At 47.1% G+C, this 24206-nt stretch overlaps 4 protein-coding genes across 7 annotated transcripts; 2 read left to right on the forward strand and 2 right to left on the reverse strand.

The window, feature by feature from the left end:
* The first annotated feature begins 1701 nt into the window (after window positions 1–1701).
* On the forward strand, window positions 1702–15483 carry LOC128720833 (fizzy-related protein homolog). Of its 2 annotated transcripts, XM_053814531.1 has the most exons (6): window positions 1702–1814; window positions 1904–2100; window positions 2155–2231; window positions 12332–12565; window positions 12664–12798; window positions 14562–15483. In XM_053814531.1, the coding sequence occupies exons 1-6, from the start codon at window positions 1702–1704 to the stop codon at window positions 15252–15254; spliced, it is 1449 nt and encodes a 482-aa protein (XP_053670506.1). In that variant the 3' UTR covers window positions 15255–15483. The 2 variants fall into 2 exon arrangements, with proteins under 2 accessions (XP_053670506.1, XP_053670505.1); XM_053814530.1 differs by having other exon boundaries at window positions 1904–2231.
* Window positions 15484–16870: 1387 nt separating this feature from the next.
* LOC128720835 (cytochrome b5-like) lies at window positions 16871–18954 on the reverse strand. 3 transcript variants are annotated; one of them, XM_053814534.1, is made up of 4 exons: window positions 18683–18954; window positions 18458–18546; window positions 18245–18301; window positions 16871–17241 (listed from the first exon to the last, which is right to left on the reverse strand). In XM_053814534.1, exons 1-4 carry the CDS (start codon window positions 18800–18802, stop codon window positions 17145–17147), a joined length of 363 nt encoding a protein of 120 aa, XP_053670509.1. In that variant the 5' UTR covers window positions 18803–18954; the 3' UTR covers window positions 16871–17144. The 3 variants fall into 3 exon arrangements, with proteins under 3 accessions (XP_053670509.1, XP_053670507.1, XP_053670508.1); XM_053814532.1 differs by having other exon boundaries at window positions 18227–18301; XM_053814533.1 differs by lacking the exon at window positions 16871–17241 and adding an exon at window positions 17688–18024 and having other exon boundaries at window positions 18227–18301.
* Window positions 18955–19649: 695 nt separating this feature from the next.
* On the forward strand, window positions 19650–21514 carry LOC128720248 (uncharacterized). The gene is made up of 3 exons (XM_053813907.1): window positions 19650–19735; window positions 19809–20036; window positions 20099–21514. Exons 1-3 carry the CDS (start codon window positions 19650–19652, stop codon window positions 21477–21479), a joined length of 1695 nt encoding a protein of 564 aa, XP_053669882.1. The 3' UTR covers window positions 21480–21514.
* Window positions 21515–21591: 77 nt separating this feature from the next.
* Window positions 21592–23288, reverse strand: LOC128720289 (zinc finger CCCH-type with G patch domain-containing protein). The gene is made up of 2 exons (XM_053813951.1): window positions 23241–23288; window positions 21592–23170 (listed from the first exon to the last, which is right to left on the reverse strand). Exons 1-2 carry the CDS (start codon window positions 23286–23288, stop codon window positions 21635–21637), a joined length of 1584 nt encoding a protein of 527 aa, XP_053669926.1. The 3' UTR covers window positions 21592–21634.
* Between the last annotated feature and the right edge of the window lie 918 nt (window positions 23289–24206).

Here is a 24206-nt window from a genome sequence, read left to right on the forward strand (position 1 = left end):
AACAAGAGTTTTCTGTTGCCAACTGCATCAATAGAAATATGTAGAAGTGCGGGTCTTTTCAGGCAGTGTGACCACGATACCATCTCAACAAACTACGTGTGCACCGATATAAGGCAAACTGATTACGACACAGAGTGCCCCCGCCACCGCCTGGTGCCACCCTGGCACTTGGTTAAACAAGTAAAAGCGTATACGTCTTGCTGTGTGCATCTTCCTCGCTACTCTCTCCGTCTATATGGTCACTGAATTGATAATCCTACCGATCCCTTTAAACTTGGTGGCAATTTAAATCCGGTGTTATCAATCCAGCCGTCCAGCGGCCAGTGGTGCTGAACTCGCCTACTATACGCTAACACAGCTGCTGTTCGGTCGATGCACAAACCACGCAATCGTCCCAACCAATTATCGAGTGCCATAAATAGGTGTCCCGTGATCAAAATGTAAAGCTGTCTGTGTCCGATTCCGGATGGGCAGTAATGCATTTTTGATGATAAAAGCATCGCCGGCATTTGTCGAAAGTGTGTAATCTAGCGCAGCACAATTTCATGCGCATTCCTGTCCCTTAATCATCGCTGCGTTTGTCGTTATCGTGACGTGCCCTTTCCCGAGGCACGGCCCTTTTTACTCATCCGTAATACGATGAATCATTAGTGGCCGCCAAAGCGACCCCTGTTACACCCTCAAGCGTATGTTTACGTATGGTATTTACGGTATATCACCTTAGAAGCGAGTGTGCGAAGTTTAAAGATCAGTTGTCAGAACCTACGCGCGCTCGCACGGGCAGATTTCTCTTGCTCTCTCTCGCTCTCATTGCACGGGGCTCTGCTACGCTGTACGAGCCGCTCTCTTGTTTTCTCGCTCTCTCTTCCGCGTGCTATCCCGTCAAAGCGTGCTGTGGTGTTTTCATCGACCAGCTCGCGACAGTGCGCTTCTCGATTCAATTTGCTGGCAAACTGCACTCTGCAAAGACGACCGCTCCCGACAGGAGCAAGTGTTGCAAACGCGCCCGCTGCTAGAGGTTGATTTCCGTACAATTCTGGAGCTCGGTTACAACTCCACAACTGCTGGTGAAGCCCGGCGTGCCTATCTGTGTGATACAGTAGCTCAAATAGGGGTGCATATATTTATTTTGTACGATTTTTTTTCCTGCTGTGAAACGTTAGAGCTGCCGCGGTTAGAGTTCGCGAGAGTGTTGTGTTTGTGACGCGCGTAAGTGCAACGGTGCATCGATGAATACTTGATCAGCTGCGATTGAAGAATAAATACGTCAGAAAAACGCCTAGTCCAGTGTGAAATCGTTCCGGAACACGTCGCCACCTACAATCGTCCAAACGAGACAGTTTCGTTGGGAATTGGGAAGTTGCTGCAATTTCCACACCGATGGGCGGGATCTCTCCCATCCTGGCTTTGTATCTGCGGTGAAAGCCACCCCACGAGTTCTCTATTGACTCAGCCTTCGTTGCGGTACGCAATCGTCATCGACGTAGGCAGAGTTCCAAAAAGATCACTAAACCGGAGCAGCTGCTGCGTGGCGACTGTGGGAGACAAATTACGGTGACGACGAAAAAACGTCCCGGTGCGTAGGAGAACAAATTGCGGCTCTTTCGCAACATTCGCAAAATTGTGTCCGTCCAAGGCGCGTGTGGGTTTGCTAGATTGGCAAGAAGCAGTTCACCAAGCAACAATCGGCGTGCCATCATCATGCTTAGCCCCGAATACGAGAAACAGTTCCTGCGACACCGGACACCCACCGCCCGCAGCCTGTTCGGGTCAGGCGAATCTTCCTCGTCCCACGACCGTTTCATTCCCTGTCGGTAAGTTTCACGAAGCAGCCGTTTTTTTTTTCTTTTCCACGGGCATGTGCACTAACACCTTCCCTGTTTCGGACACTTCCTTCCCGTAGCGCCAACAACAAGTGGACGACCAACTTTGCTTCGATCACCACAAAATCGAACGAAAACTCGCCCCAATCGACGAAGAAACAGCGCGATTGTGGTGAAAATGCTAGAGACAGCCACGCGTACAGCTGCCTGCTGAAGAACGAGCTGCTAGGTACCGGGATCGACGACGTAAAGCTGGTGGCGGACGATAAAAACGGCAGTGGTGGAGGTGCCGGTGGTGGTGTAAACGGAAGTGGTGGCAGCGGGAGTGGAGGAAGCGGCGGAAGTGGTGGGCTGCACGCGAACAGCAACCGAACCGGCCTGTTCAAGTATCAATCACCCACGAAACAGGTACGTGTTGTCGATGATCCTGCAAGCGGAAGATCCGCGCAATCCATTAGTCCTAATTATCACCGTTCGTGAATCGTTGCACCGGTATGCCGGCCGATATATCCTGTTGTGTCCTGTCGTCCTGTCGGACGCAATCATGATCCGGTTCGCTTTTGCTTTAGCTTCCGCCACACTGATAAACGATTCGTTATCAGCGTTAGCATACTATCGACGTCGGGTAAAACCGGTGTTGGTGCTATATTTGCTTGCCTAGCGTGGTGCTAACGTTTGCTCGAAACGGTATGCACAGGTAGAAGCCCTACATTTGGTTCGTCCAACGCCCATATCAGGTGCAGTCGCTGATAAGGCTCGAGCTGTTTGGGTAAATAATGCCCAGCCCTGCAAGCGGGCGATTTGTTGCTCAACAAACTTGTCGAGACGTGTGTATGCGTTTCTCTCGTGTTTAACGTCTCATTGTTCCGATACGAGGCCACACAATTGCCACCGTGAAATACCATGCGTTGCGTCACGTGGCGCGATATCTAGCTGTACCGAGGCCGACAGTCGCCTGGACCGATAGATTAGCTTTAGGTACTGGTAGAGCTGATTGTAGGCCACCACTGGTCTTGTGAGTGTCGCACAGGTTTTCCTCAGAAGCACAAGCATCATTCGTCCATCACATAAATGACAGGTCTTCCTTTCGAAGGCACTCTCGAGCGTCAAATGATGTGCAACGCATCGAACACGATCTTTCCCTCCCGGACCGGGAGCGCATTCCATTCTTTGGGTTTGGTTTTTCACTCGCACATGTGTTTCCCGCAGGTTTACGTTTCGTATATTAATAGATTACGAATTCACGGCCCGCCAAGGATCGCTATAGATAGGCCGTGGTTGGGGAGTGATTTTATGTTTTCATCATTTTTTGTTTTAGCTGCTACTGTTGCTGCCATTGCCCTCTTTTCGTTTGCCGGTTTGCGATCCTCGTTGGCCTTACGAGGTGGACGCCGGTTGGCCAGCATTGGCTTCTATTTCTGCTAGTGCAGTGACCCACCGGAATCGATCGGATGTACGCCCGATGTTCAGTGCGCGCTGTGAATTGCTAATCGATGTCGCAAAACCGCCCCATCCAGCGCGCGAAACCGAGCTCACGCAATCGGAAGGAAACACGAAAAAGGAAACCGTAGAGTTTCAATTTTACTTCCCATTTCCCGCAACGCCGCCCCATGTGCGAGAACCATATTTAGAACGGCCACATTTGCTTGCCTTCTTCGGTGATCGGGCGTGATCGGTCTGTGCTGGTGGTGATTTTGGTTGTTTTAATCACTCCCTTAACCGACTCCTTGTAAGGCGAAAAACGTCCATCGCTAAGGCGAACATGTGCCAAAGAAAAAGAAGCAAATGTGCCCAATCGCGAATCCGTCGCGCGGACCAACACGAAGGTGCCGCCGTTAATCAGTAGCACATCAGATAAGCGCTAAACGCCAGTCAAATCATTCCTCCCCGTTCGATAATGCCGATCCCACCCGGACCGGTCCATCTGAAGGAGAGAGGAACCCCTGCTAAGATCGGGCGAATTCACGCGAGACACAAAAGGTGCACGAAGCATAAAACGCAAGAAGCATTTTGGGTGATGAACCCCACCACCACACCGGCGGGTGGTCGATCGGTGGCGAGAAAAAGGCCAAACAAAAAAAAATAAAACGGCAGTTAAATATGCGAACCGTACATTAGCATAAGTTACGTGCCCCCGGGTGTCGATCTATTGCTGTCCCCTGAACTGATCGTGTGAACGCTTCACCAGGAGGCTCGCCAGCATGTTTCGTTGATGCACGGGAGCGTAGTGCATTTCGGAAGCTAATTTTCGTGGGCCAAAAATTGTCCCCCAGAAGGGTAATGCAAAACTAAAAGGCTGCGAACATAATCGAATGTTCGTCTCTTGAAAGTGTGCGCCACGAATCCGGGAAACTTTCATCCCCCACAGAGTAAGCTTCCGAGCCGCTTCGATTCCCGGTTCGGTAATTAATACAATTATCATGCGAATCACCGCAAAAATGGGGGCAGTTTGGCCGAAAGCTGCAAAATGAATTTTGCCAAATTGAATGTCTCATATCGCTCAACGCACAGGATCATCCCACCACCCTGTTCGCGTGCGCGCGCGCCCCAGAGAAGATGAAGATGCGTAAGAATATGCAAACGCATATCTACTGTCGGCGTTTTTTTCTTCTTCTTCTCCCTCTTTTCGCACACGCCGGAACCGCATGCTTAACATATTAATGCCGGGCGAAATGTGCTCCGGTTAGGCACTCGTGAAGAGAGGCCTGAAAAGGCATAAAATATTCGCGAAACGGTCGCGAAATCGCATGACGCATCGAACGCACGCACCCCCGGGGGTTGATTGTGGTGGTTGCAAATTTCGCTCTTTTCCCATCCCACCCGCTTTAACGGCTGTTCGTGTGCGTACGCACGCACGCGTATCGAAAACGAAACGGACGGTCGAGGCGACGCATCTTCCGGAAGCCCGGAACGGGCCGCTCCAGATATCGATATTCCAATGGGCTGGAAAATTCATTGACAGCAATTACTATGTAAACGGTTGTGGCTTTTTAGTTTATTTGTTTCTTTAATCTTTGCAGCGCCTTTGCGCTTCTTTCCTTTGGCTTAAAAAATCGTGCCGTATCCGCAACCCAGTTGGCACATATCTATTTCCCACTAATTGCTTGATTGAAACATTTAAACCGAAACCCTCCCGACCGATCGGCCGCTTACGCACCCATCCCAGCTCGAAGGTGCGTGTGTGCGGATTTAAAGAAAAAAAAACCAGAAGGAAAGCAGCGCGCTTCCTTATTGTTGGTTCGTTTTGTTCAAAAATTTTTGCAACCCCATTTTTTGGCAAATAGAAATCCCAGCCGATGAGGAAGCAGAAAAAAACGGTCCTCACGGTAATTAAGAAATCGACTGCGTCCCCCCGCCAAGCGAGGTCCAGGGCAAGTGCGTGCACGATGAACTGAAATGTATTCCGCCGAAGGAAACGACTCTTTGAAGCGACTCTTTTAACTCTGCTGGTTTTGGAACTGTCCGGGCGAATGGGGTGACAATTAATTACTGCACATTATGGTTTCGCCTTTCTGGCGGGGGTGGCGTTAAGGGGTTGTCTGCGATTTTCCGTTGCCTAATGGGGGTGGGGAGATGCGTAGGCCAGGTAGCTGTTGTTAGCTCTTTTTTCTTTGGTGCGTGTAGCTCGTAGCAAATCTAATTCCGGAGCGCCAGCCTATCCATCCATTACCGTAAGCCTTCTCTGGCGGGCCTGCGAAACGCACGCCGGTGCCCGAAAACGATCGGACAAATTGGCGTTTCAGTACAGCTTTCCGGCGTGTGTTTCATGAACGCAGCCGAATATTTATATATCAACAAACTTTACACGCGAGAATTATACGCACCTAGCTCTCGTTGGGAAGCTTTTTGAACGGTTTGCAGACCCCTTCCGAAACACGAGGTAACCGTTAATTGAAAACGAACGAAAAAAAAAAACTACACCCCCGAGGGCAGTTGTGGTGGGTTTTACTAGGTTTATGAGTTTTTTCTATTAATTTTCGCACACGCACCAGGCGCACCCATGCGTTACTGTGCGGCAAGAAAAAGCACACACACATACACACAAACGTACGCATCTGGGGGTGGGAATGAAAAATCGCAACCCCTTTCGCGAACGCGCTAAAGTGTCATCATTTTTCATGAAGCTTATTATCGGAGCATGCGTCTGCTGGGGCCATTTGTGGTTACCTTTTTCGAGGTCGCTTCTGCCCTCCAGTAGGTATCGCGGATAGAACGAAAGGTGCACCGATCAGGTACCGCGTTTGTGGGATTTTCTTTGTACTACCGAACGATAGGCGTCCAGTGAGGCGTGACGCATTTGTCGTGGCGTTCATTAAATGCTAGCGATTTACTAGCCTGGTGGAAATGCTGCTCACCGCTGGTTCATGTACGGAAATCGCTCCAATACCACGTCACCCGTTTGGGTGGGGCTAATAATGAGGCACGATTTCTTGCTCCGATGGCCTCCCTTGCAGCAGTTCGTACGTACCAAGAGCCACGGGATCAACTTTTTGCATGGGAACTGTAGCGTATTTTCTTTCCACGCATTCGCATTCCCGGCTGTATCTGGTGCATCCCAGATTGAAGGACCTTTTTTTTGCCGTGTGCCGATGCTGAACTTCGCATCGACCTGATAGCAAGCTGGCTCGATTCTCTTACGTTGTGCGCTTGTTTTGATTTCAACTCCCGACCCGATTGGACCTGCAGTTGAGGACCTCATTTATTGGCTCTTCTCAGGGTTCTAGGTCATCTGGTCCGTCGGTGAACCGATTGCAAAATGCGCACAACACTGCATACGGGATCATCCTGCACCGTGTCCGGCGCCAGTGGGCTGTTACCCGTGGCTGGCGGTGCATGATAAGATTAATTTAGTCCGCGAAAATGAGACCACCTTGAGCGTGCGGAATCGCCAAATCGCTGGGCCTAATTTGTGGCTGCATTCTCGGCTGTCCGAAGAAAAGGACGACGGGGACGACGACGGCGAAGCGTAGGCTTTATTTCTTTGCCAAACGATAATAAAATCGCATTTGATTGCGCGCATATTGCAGTCCTATTTGCCATGAAACTAGTGCCCCTTCGGGCGGCGCTGAGGGTCGCGTTTGATAAGGTACCGGCATACCTCGTGAAGGTTTCACGGCTGAAGAGCCAGCTAGAGGTGTGGAGCTTCTTCGTTTTGCTTTTTCTCTCCCTTCCTTTTAGATTCCCCGTCCGTGTCAATCAGCCACCGGCAGATTGGCGGGCGCGAGCGTGCTTTATTGCATGCAATTAACGGCCCGTCGGTGTTGGAAGATTTGTCTGATTTTTTTTTGGGGGGTTTCAATTTATATGTCTTTCCTAATGCCGTGTCTTGGATTTATGGCGCGTCTGCCTTAGAGTGGTGCCTTCGCGGTTTGTCGCCCAAATCACACGCGGCCAAAGGTGCGCCCTTTTTCCCTGTTTTTTTCCAACGCTACTTGCGTGCCCTATGGCATTGCTTGAAACTAAATTACTTTATTGACCACCCTTTGCGCCATCTGGATGCCGGAAGGGCATGATTCTGCTCCACTGCTAATTAAACGTGCCTCATGCCCGTGACCGTGAGAGTGATGCCCTTCGGTTTTTTGGCTGGCAAAAGTAATTGTACAAGACACTCGGGATTCGCAATACACACACACACACACTTCCGGGCTGGGTCCACCGGACCGTGTCGACCTTATTTTTCGATTGCTACTGATTTTTCCCAACCCCCTATGCCGCCGGTCACCGTGTGTTTTGCCGTAAGGAGCCGGGCGCAACGAACGTTACAGTTTACGACACTCTCGAGCGAAAGTCGCCAATAAATTTGCAAATTCCTGCTGGCCACAGTGCGGCAGCTATCGGCGTCAGAGTCCTTCGAGCATTGCGAGCTGTCGAGTCAACTCCGAGTGTGAGTGTGGGGGGGCACTTGCGGTGAACCGAGTCGGTGGAGTTGGATGGGCCGTTCTTAAATTATGCTTCCCGAGCAGTCGCTTAGTCGGCCACGCTGAGGAAGGAACGAGGCGAATATGATTTTCCGAACATGGCCGGCAATTAAAATGGTGGTAGCAGTGCGGCCGCCGTTATTTATTTCCCGCCCTGTCGGCTGTTATTTGTAGTTTCCGATCAATTAGATTTAATTTGGCACTCTCTGGTCGGGGGGGCAGCAGTGTCCATTGTGGGTTGTGGGTCTCCGATTACGCGAGAAGTGATAAAATGAAGCGAAAAAAAATTGGCATTTTGATTTTGCCTCCAAACACGACCGCAATCCACATGGCCAGAGTAGTCGACTCCTGGCGTCGAAATGTAATGAGCGCGATAAGCGCACGCGTTTAGAGTGATTAACTTGAAGCGAGGCGTGAGATTTCGTTCGTTCGCCCAACCGCAAAACGCCACAAACAGGCAGCTTTTTTTTTCTTGTCATTCTAAAACAACGTTTTATCATCGGCCATTTCGATGGTGCTGCATCTTGTCCCGAACGAGGGGCGTAATTGCTGTATGTATGTTGCTGTGAGATTGTGCGGTTTGGGACGTGGTTTTTGGAGCTTGGGAAAATGGATTTTTGATGGACCATTCCCGCTGGACCTGCCTGACCAAAGCTGAAAAAAAGTTAAAACACCTAGTTCTGTTCGACAAGGGCTAGTAGCAAAGGCTCTAGAAGCTCTAACGGCTTATTGCAAATTGGCCCAGCTACTTGAAGCATAAATCGCAGCAAAGCATTCCGACAACACCGCGGAATGCACCGTTGCACCGAAACGAAGAAAGAAGAAAGGTGCTAAACAGCAAAACACACCCGATCGGAACTGGAATGAAAGGAATGGCTCGATGGCGTTGGCCGAGTGTGGCTAAAATTTCGCGGTTCCGTGGCTTCGTATTAAATGCATATGCATACACGCACGCTGACTTTGCGGCAAACCATAACTGTAGTACCCTTGCCCATACCGGTGCAACGAAGACACGATGCAATGGCTGCAGTGAAATGGGCTCTTTCGCGAACGCCAAGCGAAGGTAACGGTCAAGAAATCATAAAATAAACAGCGCGATAAGTGGCCGGCCATTCGCGCACCGAAGAAAGGAGTCGCGCAAAAGAAGATCACACCACCGCAAAGAGTCTAATGATCCCGCAATGTGCAATATGCCGCAGATTTGCGAGACGAGAGCCTACTTCTTGGTCGAATGTGCAATCTTGCGCAAGGGACGCTGCGTAGTAAATGGTGGAACGGGAAATTGAGCACACAAACCACGACTCTGCAGCTCGAGTGCACCTCGAAAAAGCTCCGATTGGGGAAGGGAAATGTGACCCAAGAATTCCCCCGGTGATCGTGATCGTAAAAAAGAAACCCTCCCCACTCACATAAAACGCTATCTCATCTATTGGCTGATGACCTGGCGGGCGAATGATAACCGAATTTGCATGTGCAGCATACGGATCGAGCGAGCGAGCGACCGAGGGCAAATAAAATCCGCGGGCCACCGTCCAGATAGGCACCGTGCGATTTATTTGTCCCGATTTATGATCCGGCTCGTGCGTTATTTTGATACCCGGTATTTGTTCCGGCTCCATCGCTAGTGATCGATCGAAATCCTCATCGAACAAATCTGGCCGCAAAGTTTGCTTGTCGAGGGGTTTATATGCGGCTCGTGCACGACCCAACGGTCACATCCCTTTGGGCCTAAGGCCGCTGGCTCTGGATGACGTGAAGCGCTAAGTTATTCAGCAGTTTTGCGGCAACTTCGCGGATCAACTGCCACGCCTCATTTGCGCTCATTTGAAACGCGTTGGTGTTGCATTTTAAGCGCGAAATTACGCTTTCGCTGCGTCGTTGGCCGTGTCCCGAGTCGATGTACAATAGTGCGGTAAGGTCGCCTTCGCCCTCGATGCAGTTCGTTTTGGAATTTTATCACCTGTTTGCCGACGATAAGCGTGTTCTGGGAGGTTTTTACGGGTCGATTTGTATTCCGTTCTTGGGTTCCATTAACGTGGTTTCATTTGGAAACCCCGAAGCTTCATCGATGGCTTTTTTTTTGCTGAAATGGTGCAGTAAAGCACGCTTTCTTCCGAAAGGTTTTATGAGATCGTTAGACACCACCCGAACGGCGAGAAGTTGGGAATATGTAAACCTGAACTTGTGCGCCAGTTTACCCACACAGGGGGCCTCACATCTACAAGCCAGCGGGTTAAGTACCCCAAGCAAAATGCATATGCAAGCTGCTTTTTCCCGTCTCAAGTGTTTCCCGATGGACTTCAAAAAAACAAACCCCCAAAAGCACACGCCTTTTGCATACACGAACGCATATTCCCCCTCAACGAAGGTTAGCTCTCTAAGCCTTACCAACAACGATATGAGTGAAACGAATGAAAATTGCAAAAATTGCACCACGATCGCTTCGTTCTGCGGGCGTCTTTTATTTGGTTGGCGTGTCGCTGGCCTAGAAGGAGAAGTCAATGGCATGGCCCTCCAAAGTCCAAAACGTGCACCCGCTGAACGCGCCCAAATTAAGCAAGCTAACGAACGAAGGGTAAGAAAATGCGCACCCCTCCCCTAGAGGGTGTTTTTATTAGGCCGAGGTACTTGACCGATTGCACGACCCATCGGGCCCAGCAGTGATGCAATGGTCGCGCTCGGCAGGAGTCAATTCGAGCCAATGTCAGCACAATTACCTGCTGACTACTCGCGACCATCGGACTTAAGCGAGCATGTGATGAGACGCTCGGGTTCTGGTGTCCGTTTTCCATCGCGATCGCGAGCTGCAGCTGAACCTGAACCAAGAGGTGGTGGTATCCCTTTGAGAAGCTTGTTTTCCTTGGCTGGGATGTGGACATCGTCGCGAACATTCTGGGAAATATTTGTACACAAACTAGCCAGCTCTAGCCCGTGATCCGGCGATCAGATGGGCAACGATCCCGCACCAAAGCAAAGGTGTGCAGTGTGTGTTTTTTCCCCCAACAGAGAACACGCACCAAGAGAAACTGGAGAACTCGTCCAAATCTCGGTTGTTGGCTTTTGTTGGCACCCGTCCCGAACCGTCTGACCGGGTTTCTGGAACCGCGTTAGGTTTGGTCATGGTCCATCTACCCCCCGGTTGGTGTGAGGAGGTTTGTTTTTACTTTTTCCCTGCATTATTCGTGCGAGATCGCGAGTCGGGAAAACTGGGGAACCGTGAAGGCTCACGATTATGTCTGGTTTTCGGGGTATTCGTTATCGCAATGACACGTCGCGCGATCCTGCCGCGTTAGACGAGCGATAGAACCACGTTCTCTCTATCCACGTGATGCTCGCTGGTTTTGCTTTTAATTGCATCCTACAGCACCGCCATTAAGCGGATGGCTTGTGGTGCATCGCGCGCGTTATCGGACCGCCGGATCAGAGTTTATGAGCTGCTGCAGATTGATCGGTTGGACGCACGCTCTTGCCACAATCTAAACGTCCGTGGAGCCAGCACGCGCGTAATTGCAATGTTTTGGCTCGGCCGGTCGGGGTTTTGCGCTGATAAGGATAGTGATCCTCGCCAGGCACGTCTCACGCCAGCAAGAGAGCTTCGCTTTTAACGAGCTTAGCAATTTTGGATGTTAAAAAGTAATGCTTCCGAAGCACATTCATCACAGCACAGCCGGCTAATGGGTGGCGGCAGTCGCGAATGGGGTTTTGACGCAAACGACCCTGCAAAGTGCAACCGCATCGGAGGGGCAGCAGAGTGAACACCCGGCGAACCTGCGCTAATTAGACTATCCGGAGCAGCGGAGTGGATTCAAATTGGCAATAAATTTGTCGTCGTTACCGAAAACCGTGTCTAGACTGGAAGTGGCGACGCGGTTGAGCTGGCGAGCGAAGAAAAGCGCAGGCTATCGAGTGCATTTCTCGCATATTTGCATAACTCGCTCTCAATCGTTTTTTTTTCTTCCTATCTTGTTCCGATGTGGTGCGGGTTATTGGAATTACAAAACCGATTCCTACACCAGCAAACGCGCCTAGTAGAGGCGCCCAGTGACACGTAAACACCATCGTTTGGATGCGGATTCCAGACGAACCGTCGGAATATAGCCACTATTGCTAATGCTTGCAAATGCGTGTTTCCCCGAAGCTGCTGCATTCATTTTCAATTGCATCGTTTTGCCGAGTCTGTCTGGGTATGCAATCGTCGCCCGTTTCCATCGGGCATATGCATGCCCTAGATGGTACAGCCTTGTTAGGGCGAATGGCAGACGAATTGATGATCGACGTTCAACTGCTTGAAGCACCGTCGGAAGGCGACAGAACTCGGGCCGGGGTACTCTTTTGTGATGCACAATACATCTGCACCGTTTAACGCTGCTTTTGTATGATTTTTTGCTCCATTGGGCAAATTGCTTGGTCGAGTTTTAGATGAAGCTAAATGGGTGAACCGAATTCGAGTACTGCTCAGTGGCGCGAATCTTGCGAACATCCAGATCTCGCGCTTGGATGACGAAAAATGAGAAGAAGAGTAGCTTTCCACCTTCGTGTTGTTATCATTCATGTTTTTTTTTCATTCTGTTTTCTCAACTCCTTTTCCAGGACTACAACGAACAGTGTCCCTACTCGCTGTCACCTGTGAGCATCAAGAGCCAGAAGCTGCTACGATCACCCCGCAAGGCAACACGCAAGATCTCAAAGATCCCGTTCAAAGTACTGGACGCACCCGAGCTGCAGGATGACTTCTATCTCAACCTGGTGGACTGGTCGGCGCAGAACGTGCTGGCCGTGGGTCTCGGTAGCTGCGTGTACCTTTGGAGTGCATGTACGAGTCAGGTAAGCAGCCCGGTTCAAAATACTCCCCAACATCGAGCTGGTGGCGCGCTGCTAATAATGCTGCATGCATGTCCCTTCTTTCTTGTCTACATCCTTAGGTAACTAGGCTGTGCGACCTTAGCTCCGATTCCAACACGATCACGTCGGTATCCTGGAGCGAACGAGGCCACCAGTTGGCGGTGGGAACGCAGCACGGATACGTCACCGTTTGGGATGTGGCCGCTAGCAAACAGGTAAATACACGAATTCCCTGCATGCGAAAAACCGAAGTCCTCGCAAAGTAGTTCGCAAATACAATTAGGATGTGTCTGCTGCTTCACCGTTGTTGAGTCGACCGGCGGGTTCTGCTTCCGTATCGGCTGCGCAGAGCTATTTGTCGGCTGCGCTTAATGCCCTCAGTTGAGTTGATCCAATAACTACAAGCATGATGCTCAAGTGCATCCATCCCCCCCATGCATGGAGGAGCAACTGATAGAAAGGTTTTTAGGAGTTCGGGACGCAAAATACATACATTTCGCTTCGTTTCTTTCGCCCAGTCTCCGGTGAGCTTGATGCTTTAATTGATCTTTATTTGTCGAGCCACTTCACGGTGCGGTGTACGTACGTCGCTCACCGGTTGTTGGCCGTTTCGTCAGGCTGCGGCTTCGTTTGTGTCCACTTTTAGCTGCCAGTCATCGCTGCCGCTGAGAGGGTTTTTTTTTTGAGGACAGCTTCCCGAGACAATTGGCAGAAGCATCGCGTACTGTTTGCACTGGGTCAACATACATTCGACGGGCTTCGGTTCGGGGCATATTATTTATTGCACTTTACTGTTGCATGCCGTGGAGCTCGTTGAGCTGAGCGTAATTTTTACGGGTTTTTACCGGTTCGTTGCAAACATGATCTTGCTACAAAAGCAGGCAGGCCGCGAATGACAAACAGTAAATTCCAACACGCGCACGACGGCGCTGGGTTTTGTTCTTCTCTTGACGCCATTTGCACGGCACGCGTTGGTTCCGATTTTGTGATCACGATTTCGGGACCTGTGTGAGCTTATTTCCGTATGTTGCATTATTCTCAAGAAGTGCCATTTCGCAGGTAAACTTTGGATAGAGAATCATTTGAATAAAATGAACAATCTCAACGTTTGGTTTTTGTGGGAGTGTGTCGTATAGCTCGATCGCCAAAAAAGTGATAATCTTGGCGTGTAACATTCTCAACCTCTTTGTAAGTTTGTCCAGATGATGACTAAAAACTACGTAAAAAATCTCTCCCCCCACCTTTTCTCATCTTCATTGTATGGCCATAAAAAGGAAAGTGTGAAAAGTTGCAAAAATTCGCAAATAGACCACCTTTCACCGTACTGCTTCCTAATGGGGAGATACAGCTAGAGACGCAAACACGACACCGGGCGTGAGTTTGCGAATTTTAATTCCACCACTTACCGAAAAGGAATTTCTTCTTTTTCACCCACCTGCACGTTCCAACCCCAGGATTGGCCAGCGCTAGTTGAGTTTTGCGCACAACAGTCATCCGTGGTGCGATATCTCTTCTCCCGGTGGAAAGTGCGTAGGGTTGATGTGTGTGTGTATGTGTGTGGAAAAAAAAACAAAAACTAACATAAAATTTGCAAACATTCCCTCCATTCCACCGGCACGCACCGGGAATCACGCGTGAACAAGAAAAAGAACAAACCCACGCACGGCAGGGCAGAGCTCGGTCGCGGCGTGACGTGAATCTAATAAGTTCTTTTTTATTTTGTTGGGGGCTAGTTTTTGCACATGTCAAAATTGAACATCCGGAAAGTGCGTGTGACCTACTTTGGACATTATGGTGGGCCGGATTTTTTGCTGCTGTTGTTTTATTTGTGCAAATTAAAGAGACACGGCGCACTTTAGCCCCCGCAAGTTCAGTTTTTAGTCGTTTGAGAGGGTCTTTCTTCAAAGTTGTTAGATGCGGTGCTGCGGCGCACGATTCCTTTTCTAAGTGTTGCGTTTTTTGTGCTGTCTTGTTACAGGTGAACAAATTGCAGGGCCACTCAGCCCGCGTAGGAGCGCTGGCCTGGAACGGGGACGTTCTATCGAGCGGGTCTCGGGATCGTCTGATCATGCAGCGGGACACACGCACACCGTCCCTGGTTCCGGAACGGCGGCTAGCCGGCCACCGTCAGGAGGTGTGCGGGCTCAAGTGGTCCCCGGACAACCAGTACCTGGCCAGCGGTGGTAACGACAACCGGCTGTACGTGTGGAATCAACACTCATCCTCGCCCGTCCACTCGTACTCGGAGCACATGGCAGCGGTGAAAGCAATCGCGTGGTCACCGCATCATCACGGACTGCTAGCGAGTGGTGGCGGCACTGCCGACCGATGTATCCGCTTCTGGAACACGCTCACCGGCCAACCGATGCAGTGTGTCGATACTGGGTCGCAGGTGTGCAACCTGGCCTGGTCGAAGCATTCGTCCGAGCTCGTGTCCACACACGGCTACTCCCAGAATCAGATCCTGGTGTGGAAGTATCCTTCGCTGACACAGGTGGCCAAGCTGACTGGCCACTCGTACCGTGTACTTTACCTCGCGTTAAGCCCGGACGGCGAGGCGATCGTGACAGGGGCCGGCGACGAAACGCTGCGCTTCTGGAACGTGTTCAGCAAGGCGCGCTCACAGAAGGAAAATAAGAGCGTTCTCAACTTGTTTACTAACATTCGGTAAAACCGGACACCGGCATGCTAAATTGTTGCGATCCAATACGCACCCGACCGCAGATCTCGGCACACTTTGTACAGGAATCGGCTATCACGCGTATTGCCGACACGGGTCGATTTTGGATAATCTATTTTTCATACTACTACTATTATTTTATAGGGTATTTTTCTCGTTTTAAGAAATATCTCAAACTCATACGTGCAGCGGCGTAGGTTTGATTAGCACATTTTTAAATTTCCTGTTCTGGAATGTTCATTTGTCTCATTCGGTATATCCTAATGGTGGGCAAACAGAAAGCTTGCCAACATTGTATAGATGAAAAACAGCGCGTAATGTAAATCTTTTTGTTTTTTTTTTATGTATATTTGTTATTCGCTACGTTTTTCTTCTAATAGATCCTAGGTATTTTTTTTTTGATTATGTAAATGTTGCATTCGCTAGGCGATATGTTGCATTTTAACTTACATCCTCTATGCACCGTTCCATCCCATTAGAGAGGAGTAATATACGTAATATATCGCACAGTCGCATCGACTTTTTGGTGAATTAAATAGAATTGAGTTAGAATTCGGTCAATGTGTATGCTTGTGCGTGAGCTCATCCTTCTTCCTGTCTTCTTAGGTTACTACCGAGTATATGTGAGATCATATACATCAATTCTTGTACGTAAATTACCTTCTATGCTCTACGTTAAGATAATGCCCCAAGAACAGATCTCCCGTGTTGAATGTTTGAATCTAGTGAAGAATACAACATTGTTCGAGGGTCATTTAATGTACTGATTGTGGAAGGTATCAGTCCAAGCAGTAATTAAAAATTTCTTTTCCCCTGGTCAACAATTGCAACAACGTGCGAACCACCATTGAAAATATGCAATCTTTCGAACCAAATACACGCTTGCATTGCCATTGTATATTTTAAACCTGTGAAGCTGTAAATTCTTGAAGCTATAAAATGTTCTTAAAATTTATTCTTTGTCCCGAAAACAATTAGATTTATTGCTTTCTGTGGTTGGTTGTCTCGTATGAGTAAAATTTCAAATCACATAATGAAACATACCTGCTGCCAATTAATAGTTGTTTGTTGAGCATAGGAAGAGATATCTTGTTTGTATTTATTATAACTAACGATACTAAGAATGACTTGTATGATTTTTGGGGAATTCTTCGAAAGATATAGCAAAAGAAAATCAACAAAGTGAGGTCAAACATAGGGAGGAAGTTTGAGCAGCTTGAATCTTAGTTATCGAATCTTAAACGAAAGGATTACGCTACAGTAAACAGAATATTGATGGTGCTGCACATTGATCCTTTCGTTGAATGTTCAAACGACGATATTTAATTTAACGAACTATGTCTTGTGTGTTATTACTTTGTATATTAGTCGTACTGTTTTTCATGTAACGTAAGCTATAACGGAGAAGCAAAGTGTCTTCATTGTACTGCCTACCTTTGAAGTAATGATACTTGAAAGGTTCTACTAGCATTAAGTAACGCCAAGTTGCAGGATGGTCGCAAAAAAATCGTGTGGTCGAAATAAATGCTATGAAAAGAAAGCGGAGCGTAAGCTGTACAGATATGCACGGAACATCTGAACAATGATTTCAGCCAATTTGCTATGGAAAATATATTTATTGTTCTCAAACGTCGAATCCGGCACGGTCCGAATTCGATCTTTTGCGCAACGTTTTCATTGGGCAAGTTAAAGCACTCGAAAAAGCTATAAATTAATCATTACACTCGATAACAATTCGACTACTCTGCCACTGGATGTGCCCGCTAGGATTCCGATTCCGATTCGTATGACAGCTACCGCCTGCAAGTTCCCTGGAAAATTCACCCTTTGGAGGAATGTCGATATTCGGCAGCTAGTGAAAGGATCGGGACGGACGGTATCCTATTTCTTGTTGCCCACCTTGAATATCAACGCCAATCCCGCACCGATTGCCATGGCCGAACCGGCGATCAAAGCCGTCCGTTGATTCTTTGTTAAGCTAGAATGAAAGGAAGGAGCGCAAAACGCAAGTCAGGTATAAGCTAAACTTGCAGCATGCAAAATAACTGTCCCTAATCGTTAAGCGATAAGGGATAATATGTGAATGAAAGTAAACTACAAATATCCGCGAAATGAATGAAGTGAAACGAAAAAATCACACGGCATTGAACGATAAATTTAATTCCTAAAACTACAACAACCACATCATGCACTTCATCGTGTTGTGTTATAGCATCCAATGATTGGAGTTACCGAGTCGGAATGTATTCTTTAATTTCACCATATAACGAAATTTTCACCATATAACAGGCGAACGGAATCGTGCTCCATTACGGCAAGGATGTTGTATTTTTAAACAACCGAAAGCATTTTTCATTATAGGTATTATTTGAAATGGTTAAATTAAAGAAAAACTAAATTGAAACCAAAACATAAAATCCCCTCAGTGACATTTATTTGATTCCTTAGGGAGAAAATAACAAAAAATACACCAAACCAGAAATACCTAACAGCTAATGGAATATGTGATTCTAAAAAATGTTTGACAATAGAAATTCGATCCTTTTTTCAGATTATCAGGTATTTGTGCTTTCCACATTGAACTTAAATTATCCTAGCTTAGCTCTACACGCCTAGACAAGCGTGACTCTGCCACGTCGCCAATCGACGGCAAAAGTGGTAAAGAAGAAACCTGCTTTTAGCCGGGAATTAACCGAAAAATTTTGCCTTTAAAGATCCGATCCAGGACGACGACGAAACGGTACTGGCAGCATCTTCCCTACTACATGGAAAGAAACAAAGAAAACTTTGTAAATGCCGCGCTCTTTTTGCAGGCAAATGCGGGAGAAATAAATGAATCATCGGTGGAAATAGAAAACATTAACGCGCAGAGTGTTTCTACGTGAAACAAAGAATTTTTCTCAACCATGGTTGGCCAAGGTTGAGTACACTGTTCGTCATTGCCGTGCCAAATTATTACTCACCCAGCAGTGATCCTAGCTTTCGCTTTCCGATCCGCCTCGATGAGTTCGCCAATGAGAAATTGCTTCATTTGTTCTCTAAAAGTAAAATTGGTAGAAGTCTATGACAACCAGGTGTAGTTTGCGATTTGCGTCCGTTAGGTCACGTGACTTGCTGTCCTTGAACGTCCATATCGAGGGCAATCAAGGAATGTGAAACACCATATCAAATCAGTGTAGGGGTCTTTAACGTACTTCGCATCCGAGCTATGACCAACGTCATCAAATTCTGCCGTTGCTTCCTTTCCAGCATACTCGACCAGCACTTCTTCGCCACCTGGGTGCTATAGGGGAAGACCAGGTAAAAGGGAAGACAGTAAAATAGAAAAAGATGATAAGTAGGTTAAGCGGGCCATCGTTCATCTATCGTGTTTTTTTTTGCGATAGGTATGATATTGTAATAAACAAAACCACACGTACCTCCTGAAGAAACTTGGTTACATCGTACACCTTATCGTGAATGACCATCCATACATCTGTAGGCTTATTGTGTTGGGCTACTTCCGCAAGACTGTACTGTTTCAGTTCCGTAGGTGCCATTTTTGATAGCGTTTGGTGGTCACGTTTGTTTAACAAAACAAAAAACGTGTCGATAACGATCAAAATTTAGGGTTGAAATCACTTGGCTCTTTGAAATCAGTTCAATACACGGTTAAATAGTTTCCGATGATGCCACGAACAATGGCGGTATACTACTGACACAACTTGGATACTACTATCTACTCAATTGGTAGCAGCCCTACTCTTACCCTCGTTGAGTACTATGCTATGTTTTTATTTTAAAAAAATCATATGGCTCTGTATACGTGCAACGTGCTTTGTTTATATAGTTCTGTGCGAGCTGTCGATTGTCAGCGAAAGTACACTGTGTATGGTACACGATTTACTACTTGATTAGTTCATACAGGCAGTGTATTGCCCTTTCTAGCTACTAAAATAATTGTCACAAGGATGCTTAGCTAATACTATCTAATGCTAGTGTATCATTTCATTCGAAGATGATTTTTTAAATCCTTCTTCTTCTTTACTAATATTTATAAACAGTACGATGTAGGACTTCTTCTTCCTGGCCCCTTGTGTTTTACTCCGTATTTGAAGTGATTTTTATCAACCTTATTTAACTGCAAGCCCGGCTACTATAGGCCAGATAATCTTATTGTCTGTACATTATTGTATATCTCCTTAAATTTAACAGCTCTATTTAACATCTCCGTCATAGTGCATTCAAATAATGTATTCTGCGTTGGCATTTGAAACAGTCACCCTGTAGCATGCTGTCAAACATCATATATTACCATCTGATAATCAAACAAAACAAACGAATAAGTGATCATTTGGTGCAAATTTAAAACTATATTACACTTCTTTTGCCAATTACTCATTCCCAATGTTCGGAGACCCCAGTCGGGCTGGTGTCCACGAATCGGATGATGAAGATGATTATTTTAAACCAACCAACAATAACAGTGGCAAGTGAGTAACTCATTGCACAAAACAACTAACACGATGACTAATTATGATGATTTTCCCTTACGCTGATGATAAGATCTACGCTGGCTAAAATATTCGGTCTTGCGCCAAAAGCTGCCATAAGCAACACTGATCGTGCGACTGCTCCAAAAGCACCGAAACCTATAAAAGTTTCCGATAGATATGGGCCTTCGAACTTCAGGTACATTCCGTCCGAGCCAACCGGCGACGAAATGGCAGAGGACACAACTAAGCCTTCTGAGTGGGTCATCGTGCGGGCTTCCGTTGTCACGGCTTACAAACTGTGAGTAGTTTGCCCTTGATTGATGGTTAAGTTTGTGTACTAAATGACGCTACCGATTACAGAGTCGATGGAGATAACTTGTATCTTGGTAAGGTGGGGTTAGCTATGCTTAAGTCTACCAACGGCCACAGGCTCTTGCTGTATCGTACGAAAACGGATGTCCTTGGTACAGTCACATTAAGCCGTGAAACAAAAGTGTTCGTGAAACAGGATTACATCCAGTTCCGCACAGATGATTCGAGCGATTTCTGGAGCGTTCTGTTTGAAAGCGAACCTGACCGGCAAGCAATGCTTGCTGTTGTCGAAGCTTGGTGTTGCGTTGAACGGGAACCACTGGTCGAGGAACCAATGTCTGAGGCGGAAAAGGATCCCGAGCCATCGAAGCAAACCCGCACTGAACTTGCGGCGCGAATGGCGCGGATGGGTGGCCAGGCGATGCCTTTACCGGAAAGAGCAAAAGCACCACCAATTCCAATGAATGCTCCTGGTTCGGATTCGTCCGATACGTCCGATTCCAAAATAGAAACGATTCCGGCAAGACCAATTAGAAGACCTAATGTGGTGTCGGCTCTTAACATGCAAATGGTTCCATTGACCGGGATGGTGCCTAATAGCAACATTCCTTCGTCTACGCTGGGCTCAACACAGCAGGGCACCTCAGTCGTTGCGGATGTTAATTTCAATCTAATCATGAGCGAAAATCGTATGCAAAATACGGAAATGCGTATGAACATAACAAAACTGGAATCTAAATTAGATCGCGTGCTCGATCGGATCGATCTGCTAAGTTTACAGGGTTCGAGCGATCGTTCCAATTGCAGCACAGAAAAAGACGCAGAAGTGTTGGAGCTTGAGGAGAAACTACTAGAACTGAAGCGCGCCAACCATGCGTTAAAAAGTAAAGTCCGTACCCTAGAAGATGCAGAACGAAATGGCAGACGGGATGCGGACGCAAAGTTAGAAGAAAAATTACATGCGATAGAGGAATCGGAAAGACGGTTGAAGGCAGATATCGTTATCCTAGAGAAAAAACTACAACTGAGCCGTGTGGAAGTTGAGCGTCAAAAGGAAAGGTTCGAGATGTCGGAAAAGCAACTCGCTGACGTGAGGCAAGCGGATACACAGAAGACCAAAGATCTCGAAGAGGCACTAGGCCGATTTGACGAAGTCCATCGTGAACGAGACGATTTAAAGGAAAAACTAATGCAGGAGAGTCGTAGGTCGGAAGAGGCCAAATTGCAGCTAGAGCAACTGCAAAAGGAAGTCGATACATTAAAGCAGTGCAACCAACGTGCAGCATCCAGCAGCTCATTGGTGAAGGACATCATGAACGGATGCTATCAGCAGCTCTGTGACCAAATTACAGATCCTCAAGTGCTGAGAATTATAGCCCAAACGATCAAACGAGAAACAAAGGCAGCGCTGGAACGTGAGAGCAATTAGCAAACGGTGTATAATAATCGACAAGATCTCTTCCATCTGCGAATGTTGTTTAGATTAAGAATTAAAAGTTGAAAAGAACAAAAAACACATTCGCTAAAAAGTAAATTGTGCAAATTGGAGTGCATGGTTCCTATTTATTAGCATATAATTACTTTTTAAAATACCGTCATCTTGCGTTTGTCATTTCGAAGTTGCTGCTCCTTTGAAATGTTATACTCGGATGCCTGCAGGCGAGAAATTTCGGCCTTTTTCGCATCAATCTGCCGCCGAATGTTGTCAAATGCGGGCGTGTCCGGTTTATGCCTCGCAAGCGTTACTTTTAGTCGTTCTACATCGGCTTCTGTTCGACGAATCTCCTCCGATAGCTTCAGGCTAGCTATGTTCAGATTCTTGGATGAATGATCCTTCAGCTCGCGTCCGGTCAAAGCTGGATTTTTCGCATGTTGGCGCGTATTTGAACTTCCGCCACCAGCAAATACCTGCTCGTTGATGAAACTAAACACGTCCTTAGCCCCATTAGCTTTGCTTCGTCGCGCGAAATCTCTAGCGTTACGCTTTTCCTGCTGCTTCTTCAACTGTACGAGCTTTTTCTCCACACTGAACAAATTTTTGTCTCCATTGGCCTGTTCCCGCAATTCCATGCAGTAATCGAGCGAGCGGCCCTGCGGTAGGACTTGTGCACTTACCGGAACCACTATCCCTTCACCTTCTCTGCCGAGCCCGGTGCCAACTACATAGCCCATTTTTTGCATAATCTTAGAACCGATACCACGCGTGTGTTCCTCCCACTCGCCCAACCGCCTGTCGGGCGCAGCATGAAAGAGGCTTTTCTCTACCAGCTGAGCCTTCCAGATGGTCTCTTCATCAGCCTCATCCTCACTGGAGCTAGTTTTCCCTTCGGAATCATGGCCATCATCATCATCATCCAATGGCCAAAGATCCTCAAACGGTACTTCTATGTGTTCGCGTTTGCCATCCTCCAGCTGGATCTTGCACCGCTTTGCCTCAAAGTCCACCTCCAACACAGTACCCTTGCACCAAAGACGCGAGGATTGCTTTACGAGAGCTCGGCTTCCTTTGCGACGTAATCGCTCGAACTGAGGCTGACGATAGTCACGCAGTTCGTTGAGCAGGACCACTTCACCATGTGAGTAGCGGCACTTGTCGTCCTCAAAACGGCATTCTCCGTCTAGAAAGTACGCACACGGTATCATCTCGCGATGAGTGGGGTTCGTGAATAGGACCTTCGCGGTAGCTTGAGCTAAGTTGGAGGTATCTAGACTGCATACCATGGCGTTGTGGTACACAGTCGAGCCCCAAGTGTGTTCGTGTGGTGCCAAACATTTGCTACCGAGCAGTTCATCCAGATTCAACGAGTCATTCAATGTGACATCTGACACGCATTGACTTTCTCCCTCTCGGTGGCACTGGTCGGTATCAAGCTGGTTGATTTCTTTCATAAACTGTGCAAACTCATCGTCAATGGAACCGCCTGCTGTCGATTCTAGTGCAGGTTTGCTACGTTCTGTATGTTCGGTCTCATGTCTTGAATGCACTTCGTCGTCAGTTGTGTGTTCAAGTGTTTCCTGGGTGAGGTTAAGTAGTTCCGTAAGATCAAGCTTCAACTTCTCCAGCTCATCTTTCTCGTCTTCATCTTTGGTAAGTTGCAAGGCTTGTGTGATCTGAGTAAGCTGAAAACCCAGATTACCGAATCAGTAGTCGATTCAGACTCCTAAATCATTAGTATATTGTTAGTTTTACCTGCGCTGAATATTGTTGTATTGATTCTCTCAACTCATCGACGCTCATTGCTACTTAGACGGTCGATATAAGCTCAATATTCACTGTAAATCACAATTTTTCCTGAATAATAAGCGAACTATGATTGTTTTGTATTTCTCTTACTTTTTCGACTCCTTTGTTGACGTTTAAGAGCTGTCATTTGTGTTTTTTTTTATTTGTTCCTCTAGCTCCAGAAAACAGTTGGAGAATATAGATGAATTTGTAAGAACTGGAAGTTATTTTATGCTCAATCGAGTTTTATCACATGCGTAATATAAACTATAAATACCTGCAATAAGACTATGCGTTCAATCGTATAGAAATATCATGCTTCGAGGAAACGCGAAGCACAGCTTAAATGCAATGACTAATGTTAGTAAGCTCTTGATTTAGTAGATTCGGTGATTTTAGTTTTAGTTGAGTGATTTTAGTTTTTTTTTATCAATGTCAATAAATCTTTGTATAATTATAGCTTCTGATATTTCTCCTTCTCGGAAATTTTGCATTTTGAATTTGATAAAATGCAGTCACGGATTCGAAAATTTTGAATCCGTGACTGCATTTTATCAAATTCAAAATGCAAAATTTCAAGAGTTACTATCAGACAGTACAAATCAATGAACATCATATGCGCTTGAATGCAAATAGCCAACGTACGAATGTCGCAAGGCCAAACAGGTTTGTTGACAAAAGGAGCAAAAACATATGTTGATATTACGCAAAATTTGTTGTTCAAAACGCATCATCGTTGACAGACGTCAGATGTTTCGGAAGAGGTTGTTTTTGTTGTTGAAAGAGAGAGAGTAAGAGGGAGAGAACCGGGAACAGACAAAATGAAAGAAAAAACAACTTCCTCTTCCCGGCTGTCAATACTAATACGGCGACACGCGAGAGTAACTATTCTCCCATTCTCTCGTAACGCTTTGTTTGTTTGGTAAGAGTAAA

The sequence above is a fragment of the Anopheles nili genome, chromosome 2 (assembly GCF_943737925.1).
Source record: "Anopheles nili chromosome 2, idAnoNiliSN_F5_01, whole genome shotgun sequence".
NCBI lineage: Eukaryota > Metazoa > Arthropoda > Insecta > Diptera > Culicidae > Anopheles > Anopheles nili.